Source organism: Triticum dicoccoides, chromosome 7A (genome assembly GCF_002162155.2).
Source record: "Triticum dicoccoides isolate Atlit2015 ecotype Zavitan chromosome 7A, WEW_v2.0, whole genome shotgun sequence".
NCBI classification, from domain to species: domain Eukaryota; kingdom Viridiplantae; phylum Streptophyta; class Magnoliopsida; order Poales; family Poaceae; genus Triticum; species Triticum dicoccoides.
Window position 1 is genome coordinate 24,583,372 of NC_041392.1, and position 11,306 is coordinate 24,594,677.

The following is an 11,306-nucleotide window of genomic DNA, read 5'->3' on the forward strand; positions in this document are numbered from 1 at the left end:
TTGGTTGTAAAAGGTTGTTGGTTTCATTAATGAAATTCGGGAGTGATCCCTTTTGATTAAAAAAAGGGAACTGGCTATAGGTTAGGTGACTTGATTCTAATTTAGCATCGGTCACTTTTTCCTAGCAAGCCTGGATTTAGTTAGGAGATGCATGCAATGGCGCCATGGCCTATAGCTACCTACAGGGTAGTCAATAGGAGTTTTTCTTCTTTGTAACGTTGGCAGGACATCCGCCAAATTTATTGATCAAAAGAAGCATTATAGAAACACCTTCAAGGAAGAAAGCATAGCAAAAAGGCTATGCAAAAAGAAAAGAAAAAAAGAGTAACGGGCACCACCACAGATCCAAACACCACCAACAAGCCCTCCACACCACGGGTAACTATCGTCGGGTCTCCAAGGTGACGCCTTCAAGAAGTAATGTCGAGGACACTACCATCACGGCATCACCTGATTTGGCCTAGCCAAATTTTAGGTTTTCACCCGGAGACCACAAGCGATGGGGTACGAAGATCAAACAAGCTCCACGACGGTACCTTCAAGGAGGAAGACAACATCCCTAGACGTAGTTACCGTCGGCACTGACTAGGTCAATGCATGATTTTCATCCGGAGCCGAGTCTTCCATCAGTCTTCCACCAACCATCTTGGATCCGAGACCTTCCAGTGCCACCGGATAGGGAGAGACCAAGCACACACTACCAGGAACAGACTAGTCGTCGCCGCACTGAAGAACTCGGCGAACACACGCCAACCCGGTTGGACCGCCCTACACACGCCAAGACTGACCGCCTCGCCCCGCTGGGCGCAAGGACAGGACCATTCGAGCTAGATTTGGTCTGCCTGAAACCTCCTATACACCACAGACGTTGTGCGGCGCCGCTGCTCCATGGAGCTAGACGAGAACACGCTTGGAGGAGGGCCCACCAGCATCCACCGACTCCACCGCCACCGACTCCACCGACTCCACGCTAGATCAGGCCACTGGCATCACGGAGCTGGACGAGAACACACTTCGGTTCTTATCATCGTCGAGTCTATGAATCTAGATGTATTTTTTATTATTTTTGGTGTTCGTTGTACTGCCATGATTGCAGAGGTATAGATTTGGAGTTTTTTCAAAAAAAAAAGAGATGGGTTTGTATTTTCTTCAAGGGAGATGTCAGTTACTCAGTTCTTAGTCGCTCGTCCTTATGATTTTCCGTTTGTAATTTCTCCATCCCCCAAATACCATGCCGATGCGGCGCGCTCTCGACCTCACCCGCGCCGCCATGCCGCCGCGGCGCTGGCCGGCGGCGCCGCCTGCCTCCCGCCCCTTCTCCGCGGCGGCGCCGTCCGCGAAAACCACCGTGCAGCTCGCCCACCTCGCGCACCTCCCGTCCTCGCTCCCGCCGCCGTCCCACTGTACCGTCACCCCGCCCGTCCAGCCCTGGCCGCGCCGCCTCACCCCCCGGAGCTTCTCCCGCCTCCTCCTCCGCCTCCCGACCCCGCAGCTCGCCGTGCTCGCCTTCCGCCACGCGCTCTTCCGCGCCACGCCGCCCCTGCCCCCGTCCATCCCCGTCTTCGCCGCGGTGCTCTCCCGCCTCGCCGGCGCGCCCCCGGACCTCCTGCCGCCCGTCCTCTCCGCGCTCCGCGCCGCCCGCCTCCCGGCCTTCTCCGACCGCGCCTTCCTGCCCCTCCTCCGCGCGCTCCCGCCGCTGCCCTCCCTCCGCCTCTTCCTCTCCCTCCCGACCTTCAACTCCCACCCCTCCGTGCGCTCCTTCAACGCCCTCCTCCACTCCCTCGTCGCCGCGCGCCGCCTCCGCCTCGCCGCCGCCCTCTTCCGCGCCGCGCCCACCAAGCTCTACATCACGCCCGACCTCGTCTCCTGCAACATCCTGCTCAAGGGGCTCGTCGGCGTCCGCGACCTCGATGCCGCCCTCAAGGTTCTCGATGAAATGCCCGGGTGGGGGATCGTCCCTGATGTCGTCACCTACACTACGGTTCTCTCCGCGTACTGTGCCAAGGAAGATCTGAAGGGTGCACAGAAGCTATTCGATGATATAATCGCCAGTGGGCGCGTGCCAGATGTTACGATGTACACAGTGCTCATCGATGGGTACTGCCGAACCGGGAAGATACAGGATGCAGCTAGGATTATGGACGAGATGGAGGCAGCTGGGGTGCATCCCAATGAGGTTACGTATTCAGTCGTGATCGAGGCATGCTGCAAGGAGGGGAAATCTGCCGAGGCGTGCAATCTAATGCATGAGATGCTTGGGGCAGGACACACGCCTGACACACCACTGGCTGCCAAGGTGGTCGATGTGCTGTGCCAGGACGGAAAAGCAGAGGAAGCACACCAAATGTGGAAATGGATGGTGAAGAAGAACGTCCCACCAGATAACACAATCATGAACACATTGATGTACTGGTTATGCAAGAGTGGAATGGTTCGGGAGGCAAGGAAGCTGTTTGATGAGCTCGAGAAGGGCTACAAGCCAAGCCTACTGACTTATAACTCGCTTATTTCCGGACTGTGTGAAAATGGGGAGCTGCAAGTGGCTGGGCAGGTGTGGGATGACATGGTTGAACGGAGATACGAGCCAAATGCCATGACTTACGAGGCCTTTATCAAGGGATTTTGCAAAATTGGGAAGCCAGATGAAGGGGCCGCAGTATTTACTGAGATGGTGACCAAAGGGTGCACCCCAAGCAAGGTTCTTTACCAAGTTTTGGCCGATAGCCTTTCTGAGCCAATACACGACGATATTGTTGGCAAAATTGTTCAAACTGCTGCCTTAAGTGGTGGGGATTTCTTGGATGGTGATTCTTGGGAGATCTTTATCGGGAGAGTGTTAGATACTAAGAGTGATACTTGGAACAAGCATCTCAATTCAGTGCTAGATACATAACCATGAGGTGTGGTGTGCAGACTCCGGTTCAAAGCCCAAAACTGACCATTTTATTCTGGATAAATTTCTCAAGTAAGTTGATGCCTTGATGGCACTAATCTTCCTCTGTAACTTCTCTGAAAAATTCTTCTACTGAAACTAATTAACACCGTCAATAGCACATTGATCTATTGGTTGTGTAAGAATGGAATGGCTGTGGCGGTGATGAGGCTGTTTGATGAGCTCATGGAGCTCTCCACACCAAGCTTGGGACTTACAACCCACTTAGTTTCAGATTATGTGAAAACAGTGAGTTACAGGAGGCTTGGATCATGTGAAAACTGTTCAGATTACCGTTGCATGAACAAGGTTAGAGAATATTTGAGGAACTGGAGCTGCTAATTGTTAGCAACAAAGCTTTCTGGATGAATAGTGTAGAGTTAAATGGTGTTCTTGGTTGCTGAACTCAAACCCCATGGTTACTCTGTATTCAGTTCTCATTTGCCTTGTCATTGCCTCTGCAACTCAGATCTTCCTGGGAACATTGTATTTCTGCAGTGTAAAATAGGATGTGGTCCATGGCTTGCCCTATATTGAAGTACTTTGTGAGAGAACTTCAGTGCTCCAAGTCAACATGTAACTCAGTATGTGCTCGTCCCCATCGTCACTGGTGGAGACTGCTGGGCTGTGTGTCAGGGAAGGGAAAGACAACGGAGAGGAAGATGGCGATGATTCTGACGACCATTTAGAGTTATCTCTGACAGTATTGTTGTTGATGATGATACGAGTGTATTCCTCTTAGTTTTGTGAAATATATGTGATAAAAAGGACCCTGCTGATCAGAAGCACGTATATTATTCTGCTCCCAGTCAGCAGCTCAGCTCTTGCTCCAACCTGATGAATTGCTCTTGTAAACTCAATGTCATAGAAGCTTCCCGCAGATTCATCTCAACCACAGGAGGAACTGGTAAAACATCTTTGTTCCCTATTTGTAACTGAAACTGTCAACAGTTAGAGTTCTGCTCACTAAACTACCTGCATTCACGGCAGTAGGACAATTTAATTTCTGTTATCCAAAAGGATGCCCTTAACTTGGAACCAGGCCACATCCAAATCCCCAGTAGAATCATAAGAAGTAAACCATATGGTGAGGCACTAAAAAATACTCCCTCCGATCCATAGTATGTGTCATGGTTAAAGAGTAGGACGTTTCGTTCAAATTAAGTCAATTTTGATATGTCGTTTATTCATTTATCGAGCTTCCTGAGAACTAGTGTAATTTTTTGTTGGTAAGTAAGTACAGATGTGATTCTGCTTCACATCCTGGGTACAAGTCCGTCAGGACTGTCCCAACTGAATTATTTTTAACTGAACTTTGTCGGCAGAGCGAGTCATGTCCATCACCTCTTTCCTCTGGCTCCGAAAGTCTGATGCCTGCTCAAGGGCACATGGACTGTCCAGCAGCGGCTCCACAGCGGCAGTTCATGTCCGACAGGAATCGCTCGAAAGCCGACCATGACGAGCCACCGTTGCTCCAGGCCATGGCGTCGCCTTTCTGGTGAACAGACACTCGCTCCCGGAGTTCCCTGCCTGTCTGGGACTCCATCACAAGCCTAACCTTAGCCTCCAGCTCGTCGGTCCGGACCAGCCCCTGCTGCCACCCGACCATCTCCACCGCGATCCTCAGATCCTCCACCATGAGCACCTTGTTCATCCTGTGCTCCGCGTACAGCAGCCAGCCCAACATCGACACACCAGACATGATCCCCTCCAGCACCGAGTTCCACCCGCATGGCCCTGTGGTGGAGCATGTCCACCTGCGGTGCCCACCGCTTGACAACAAGCCCACAGCCGTCGGTTCGCTCCACGAACCCCTCCGGCAGGAGCGCATGGAGGGCCAGGTCATCGTAGTTGACACTCTTGGGGTCTCGTACCACCGACCTCTCCAGCCCGATGGCGATCTCCCTGATCTGCTCCTCCGAGTGGCTCACCTCAGCTATGCACCCGAAGCAGAGGAACATGAGGCTGCGGTTCAGTTGCCCGTCGAGCCACGCAAGGCAGCCGTGCCCCGACGCCTCTGCTCGCTCGCCGGTCTTCTGGACCAGAGACCTGACATAGTACAACGGAGGCAGCACCACGCCGGGCAGAAGATGTCGCGGGTGCCTGATGTATCTTGCGACCAGGTGTGAGGTGTCCTAGCTAGTAGCTAGCTCTTCCTTCTTACGCTCTAGCTAGTAGCTTTATTGGTAATGCCCTTGTTAATCTACTCATTTGCTACGAAATTGCAATCATAAAGTTATTTGTTGTGCTGCATAGCATGGAAGAAATCTCTGTTATGAAGTTGCGACTTGCTTTTACTAGATTCCAAATAATCAAGGAATGACTTATTTACAAGCTGGAATAGTACTTGGTTTGACAAAAAATATGTTGCAAATAAAATTCTTTTTTATGCAATTACTAGAACTTCGTCATGAATCTTTCTGAAACTTTGAACAGTAATTTTTTTTCCATCTTAACGAATAGGCAGTGCTCCTGACATGTTTTCTGGAAAATATATATGAAATAACACCAATTTCTCATCTCTGAATGAATGGTTTGAAAATAAGCATTTATTATTTACATTGATCTCTGCATGCAGGTTGGGACTTTCAATTTCTGCAAACTGGGACTACCAGACATGAGGAAATGGTCACGTATACACTGGGCAACCCTCAACAAATATACCTTTAGCAGTGGGGCAAGAAGCCAGGGGGCATCCATCCAAGTCATTGCCCCACCAGTTCAAACTGATGTTCTCCAAGCCTAGGCACAGGTAAATTAACACGGCCATGAATGCCAGGCCAGCATCTAGTGCACCTGAAAGCAGATAATTGTGCCGCTCCCACCAGTCACGTCGGTACCTATAGACCACATAGCCTGACAAAAACCCAACAAATATCCATGTGATGTAGTTGACCGCAGTGGCTGGTGGCATCTGGCCAGTGGAACCAATCAACACGGGCATGTTGATAAGCAAGATCCAGTTCTGGCCTGGGAATGCCTTGTGTGCAAACCAGACGAGGAGTGGGGCAATGGCTCCCCCCAAGAAGAACCAGTTCACCGCCGAGTAAGTTCCTAAGTCCCCAAATATTCTGCGTGGGCTAATAAGACCCCATATGACTGATGCGTCATAGAACACATGATCGCCAGGGCAGGTCCAAGGGCTGCCTGCTGGGAGGAGCTCGGTGTCGCAGATGTTGGGTATTGAGTCCATCAGCCACCATGCCGTTCCAAGGTACACAAACGCCGCAATCAGAGTTCCCACCACCTGCCATGTTTCAAGAAGTTGCTTAGTGACACAATACAACATGAGTACTTGTGCAGTAGAAATGGCAGAGCAACTATATGTGAAAAAGCTTACCTGAGCCATGAACATGGTCCTTGGGGGAATCTTCATGTAGTGCCCCAATTTGAAATCTTGCAGAAATGTCAGAGCTTGGCTCATGCTGATGTAGCCATATACCTTGAAGCACATATTTGCGACGGGCCGTCCAGGGTACAAGTACCCCATGATGTACTCTGTGATGATGTTCAATCCTGGAGTCTGCATAGAACGAAAGAATAAAATACAGGGAACTGGTGGTCTGAAGTTGTATGGCATGATATGCAATTTGTCAAATTGCGTACCTGGTTCGTAGTTGCTGTGATAATTCCGATTGGGAGGGTAAAGAAAAATGCAATGGCACATGCCAGAAGTACTCCCCACCAGGGCAGCTGGAGTTGCTCGATGTAGTATTCACAAGCAAATACAGTTACAGCAATATTAACAGTAAGGATGCAGATGAACCACCACTCGGGCACCTGCTTATATCTCCTCATAAGCTTCGTATGTACATCCACCCTCTTCTCTTTAAAAGCTGATTTGCTTAACTGCCAAATTTCACTGCACACAGTCACCATGGTTCTTAGCTGTTGCAGTTCTGTAATTCTGCGAAACTGACTGACTATTTTTTTTGCAGAATTTTACCTTCCGTGGAAGAGGAGGACATGGACGATCGTCGCAGTAAGGGATGCAAAACCAACACCATACGTGACTGCAAAGAAGGTGCTGAGGTACAGTGGACCATTCTTTTCATAGGCCTTCGTGTCAAAATGGAACTGGGAGTCCACGATGCTCGTGATGTTGTACTTCTGCCCAGTCTCGGTGAAGAGCCCATCCGAGAAGATGGGGAAGTTCCGCGCCTTGTAGAAGTTGAACCAGTACGCAATGGGCGTGATCACGTACATGATGATGAAGAATCCTGCGGCGACATTGGCGGTGGCGAACCAGGGGCTGGCGAGGGGGCTCCCGAGGTAGGAGGAGACGGAGGCCCAGTCAAGGCCGATGGAGCCGATGCCGAGACCGTAGAGGCCCGAGCCGAGCTGCTGGGCAAACACGGAGTTGGGGAAGACCCAGCAGATCCAGGAGAGGGAGGTGAGCATCTGGAACAGGTAGCCCGGGAAGATGTAGTAGACGAAGCTGCAGACGAAGGCCACCAGGAAGAACTGGCTGCGCGTGAAGCCGCCTTTGCTCCGCACTTCCTTCTCGTGGAGCGCCCTGGTTGGAATTTCCAGGAGTGGTTTCAGAGAATGGTTCGAATCCGAATCCGCAGGTTTGTTGTGTTTTAGATTTTGGAGATGATACAAAGTCTATTTTGCTGCCATGCTCAGGAAAAAGAAAACTGGCTGATGGCTATTTTACGCTCTCTGAATCTTTGGTGTTTTTTTCCGCATGCTCGAACTGATTTCCATCTTATTCTTGTTTTGCGTGTTAATTAGCTCGCCGCCTTTCCCTGAGAGAGACAAATGGAATGGAATTTCTCTCCGTTTTGTACATGCTATCTTACGGAAGAGAAAGACATTTGTGCATGATCATTCCTTTCCTGCCATCCTGCGGTGCATGTCGATTAGCTCAGTGTCTTTCCCCTTGGGACTGACACAGGAGATGAAATTCCTCTCCTATTTTGTTTGTACTACTCCCTCCATCCCAAAATAATACACTTATTTTGGGACGGAGGGAGTACATTTTTATGTTGATGAAAGGAAGATATCAATGTTATATGATCATTAGCCGCCTCATCAGCCAGCAAGTTATTTCAGAGTTAAAATGTGTAAGTTGGTTGCCTCTATGGAGGGCTGTTATTCTACTGCCATGTTGAGAGATTAAAAGTGGTTGGATTATAACTGAAGCCAGCCAGCCGCTGGAAAGCTGCAGATCCAGCTTGGTGAAATGATGTGGTTTCTCCTCCTCCGCTGTTATTCTACTGCCATTGTCTCATCAGCCTCAGAGTTCAAATGTGTATTGCCTCTATGGAGGGTTGTTATTCTACTGCCATATTGAGGGACTAATAAAACTGGTTGGATATAACTGAAGCCAGCTGCTGGAAGGCTGCAGATCCAGCTTGGTCAAATGATATGGTTTCTTTTCATCGATTTTCTTTCCGTCATTTCTTCGGATTCTGCTCGAGGGTCCTGTCATATATTAATGCCCCTCATATCTTTTCATTGATTTCATTTTGTCAATGAGAGGCAGACGAGCCAACAATTTCATGGTATAGTTTGATTCAAGCCAAGGCCAGATCTGACGTGCCATGACACATGACAGATTGACAGATAGCCAACCAGCTACTGGTCTTGCTCAAACATCCAAGGAAAATGAAGGTGGCCTATGACAAAAATTAACTTGTTTGCAATTATCTTATTAATGAGTAGGCGGAGCTTGAAAAAAAAAACCAACCTGTTTGTCAGCTTGGTCAAACGAACTTGATCTCACTATCTCAGTTAACTTATTTTTTGTGTTGGCTGCTAGCTGGTCCTGTCATCATCAGTGCTACTCATTTCTTTTCATCTATTTCATTTTCTTACCTAGAGGCAGACCGGCCAACAATTTTTTGTAGCCCTTGATTTCATGATGATCTGGTTTGTTGCAAGCCAAGGCCAGATCTGACGTGTCATGATCCATGCCCGGTAGCTGCCCAGCTACTGCTCTTGCTCAAACAAACCAAAAAGTCCTAGTTATAAGCATACATAGTTAACACGCATTGCTGATCACAAGCAGTAGCCAGCACGTCATGAAACATACGTTTTTTTAAATAAAATAAATAAAGAAATTGTAAATAATCATGGCTTGTGATTAAGTTGAAGCATCAACCAGTCAACCCTCTCACAAGCACAAGATGAGACTGTTAATTAAGTGATTAATAAGATGTGTAATAATGCAAGTAGTAATAAGTAATGAGTAGTGGTTGCAAGCAACTACGTACTGTAGTAATCATGTTGGGAAGAAGCGTGCGCGTGTACGTACCTGAAGAGGGAGACCTGCACGAGGTTGGACGGCCACCACATGGCCGCCGGCTCCACGAGGTACCGCCGGAAGATCCCCGCCCACCCGAACCCGAGCACCTGCGTGGTGAGCACCACGAGGAGGGAGACGAGGAAGGTGAGGTTCTTGCCGTAGAAGACGCGGACGGCGGTGACGACGTGGATGGCGTATACGGTGCCGGCGCCGGCGTTGGCGAAGATGGTGATCAGCACGTGCTCCTTCACGTTGAACGGCCCCGGGTTGAGGGTGAACTCGTAGCGCGTGCCGCGGAAGAAGGCCCGCTCGGGGAGCGCCGCGGCCATGAGGCGGCCGAGCGGCACGACGGCGATCTGCGCCGAGATGGCGGTGATGGTGAGCGGCTCCTTGCGGTACCAGAAGAACTGGTTGAGGAAGGAGAGCACGGCGCAGGACGCCATGCCGAGGACCCACATCCGGAAGGTGAGCACCGGGGTGTCCGGGTCGTCGCCCACGGGGACCGTCAGCGCCACCTGTTCGATCGGCGAGTTCTCCTCCTCCTCGTCGTCATCGGGCTCCGGCGAGCTCCGCGACGTCGACGGCACTGCATGGAGAGGACAGACCGGTTAAAGGGCCAGCAGCAGGAGCCGGAGCAGAGGTGTACCGTGAACGTGTGCGTCGAAGCAGAGACAGCGAGCTTACGGAGCGGGGAGGTGATGCCGTCGCCATGGCCACGGTGCCGGAGCTGCCCCTCCTCCTCTTCTTCTCGGTGAGGTTGGGAGGAGGAAGCCATGGCCGGATAGCTCTAGCCGAGCTAGCGTACGACGGACTACCTCCCTGGTCCTGGCTGTCGCTCTTGGGTCCTCTACCTCCTCCTCTTCTCCTCCAGCCGTCACCACATCGGGCTTAATTGCTCCTCGTTTTTGTGTGAAAGGGACGGCTGTACTAGAAATATCGATCGATCAATGGCAGTGTCGTGGACATTTTACTACAGTATTAGCCGGAAGTTGGAACGACGACGAGATCTGAAACGCGATGCATGCATCGACATGATCCGTCCATAGTCAACTACTACTCCAGAGCAAGTATCACTGGCCACGTTGGACTTGCTTGTGTACTCACACGAGGGAGCCATCGTATCACTGGCCACGTTTCCGGCCAGGTTCATCGTCACTGAAACCATCAGGAGGACGCCATGCCCAGCACCCACACCCTAGCTAGATCACTGATCAGATAGATAAGAATGGCGCACAAGTTACCCTGCTGCTTGTTGTCGCATAATCCCAGCTTGCTCAGCCCCTCAGTTCCCAACGCCGCCCGCCAGCGCTGATTATCCTCTAATAATCCCAGCTTGCTCAGCCCCGCAGTTGGTAGGGGCGATCCTTTTCCTTTTGGGAAGAATGAGCGATCTTATATTAGCGATTTTTCCTTTTATTGCCAGATCTCAGTGTAGGTGATTAAAACAAGCCAGATCCCAGCTAATTTTGTGCGTGAGCGTGTATGTATCGTGTTAACGGTTGTAGGGTCTTGTTGTACTCTACGAGTTCTTTGCTTCCACGAAATGCTATCATTTTTCATTTTTGGCGAGGACCCGAGATGATCAATCCATGTTCTTTTTGGCGAGGACACGAAATGATGGTCCAAAGATAGAAGAAACCGAAATCCAAAGGCTGGGTAGGGCAGAAAGATACTTTCTGAGCTATATACTACGTCTGTCAAGAAATACTTGTCGCTCAAATAAATGTATCTAGCTCCACTACAAGCGTGCACATATTAAATTCATGTTTTAATGTCAACTAGAGTCTCTGATTCTTTCTGAGATAAACACTGATCTTAACGATTCCAGTCATTAAAATCATAGATCAGGCAGAGTTTCATAGCCTCTTCCAGTCACATCATCAGTTTCTAGCGTATTAGAGTCACTCAATTTATTAGCAGCAATCATGCATGCGCGGATGGTGTACTATCTCGTGGCTGGTATTTTTATTCCATGCATGCATGATGAATCTCATAGCCAACGGGAAGTTTGTGTACTGGCAGTAGGGAACCGAGCAATGCTACACTTACGTAGATCATCCTACGTAATTAACGTAAAGGCCCAGCTGGGATTCTCTGATTGGCTAAAAATCAGGGCAAGGG

At 50.0% G+C, this 11,306-nt stretch overlaps 3 protein-coding genes across 3 annotated transcripts; 1 reads left to right on the plus strand and 2 right to left on the minus strand.

The window, feature by feature from the left end:
- Positions 1-1,231: 1,231 nt before the first annotated feature.
- LOC119329372 (pentatricopeptide repeat-containing protein At5g16420, mitochondrial-like) lies at positions 1,232-5,647 on the plus strand. The gene is made up of 2 exons (XM_037602408.1): positions 1,232-3,839; positions 5,511-5,647. Exon 1 carries the CDS (start codon positions 1,232-1,234, stop codon positions 2,891-2,893), a length of 1,662 nt encoding a protein of 553 aa, XP_037458305.1. The 3' UTR covers positions 2,894-3,839; positions 5,511-5,647.
- LOC119332918 (anthocyanidin 5,3-O-glucosyltransferase-like) lies at positions 4,145-4,763 on the minus strand. Its single transcript, XM_037606006.1, has one exon. The coding sequence runs from the start codon at positions 4,761-4,763 to the stop codon at positions 4,311-4,313; it is 453 nt and encodes a 150-aa protein (XP_037461903.1). The 3' UTR covers positions 4,145-4,310.
- On the minus strand, positions 5,431-10,107 carry LOC119329371 (oligopeptide transporter 7-like). The gene is made up of 6 exons (XM_037602407.1): positions 9,870-10,107; positions 9,195-9,771; positions 6,879-7,448; positions 6,539-6,794; positions 6,273-6,455; positions 5,431-6,179 (listed from the first exon to the last, which is right to left on the minus strand). Exons 1-6 carry the CDS (start codon positions 9,958-9,960, stop codon positions 5,562-5,564), a joined length of 2,295 nt encoding a protein of 764 aa, XP_037458304.1. The 5' UTR covers positions 9,961-10,107; the 3' UTR covers positions 5,431-5,561.
- Positions 10,108-11,306: the final 1,199 nt, after the last annotated feature.

What these genes read in the sequence shown, in the direction of transcription:
- LOC119329372 (XM_037602408.1), top strand. Translation starts at nt 1,232, where the DNA reads ATGCCGATGCGGCGCGCTCTCGACCTCACCCGCGCCGCCATGCCGCCG.
- LOC119332918 (XM_037606006.1), bottom strand. Translation starts at nt 4,763, where the DNA reads ATGCGCTCCTGCCGGAGGGGTTCGTGGAGCGAACCGACGGCTGTGGGC.
- LOC119329371 (XM_037602407.1), bottom strand. Translation starts at nt 9,960, where the DNA reads ATGGCTTCCTCCTCCCAACCTCACCGAGAAGAAGAGGAGGAGGGGCAG. An exon ending in CGGCATCACCTCCCCGCTCC is followed by an intron (nt 9,772 to 9,869) that starts GTAAGCTCGCTG and finishes CTCTCCATGCAG; the next exon opens with TGCCGTCGACGTCGCGGAGC. An exon ending in GTCCTCCTCTTCCACGGAAG is followed by an intron (nt 6,795 to 6,878) that starts GTAAAATTCTGC and finishes GACTGTGTGCAG; the next exon opens with TGAAATTTGGCAGTTAAGCA.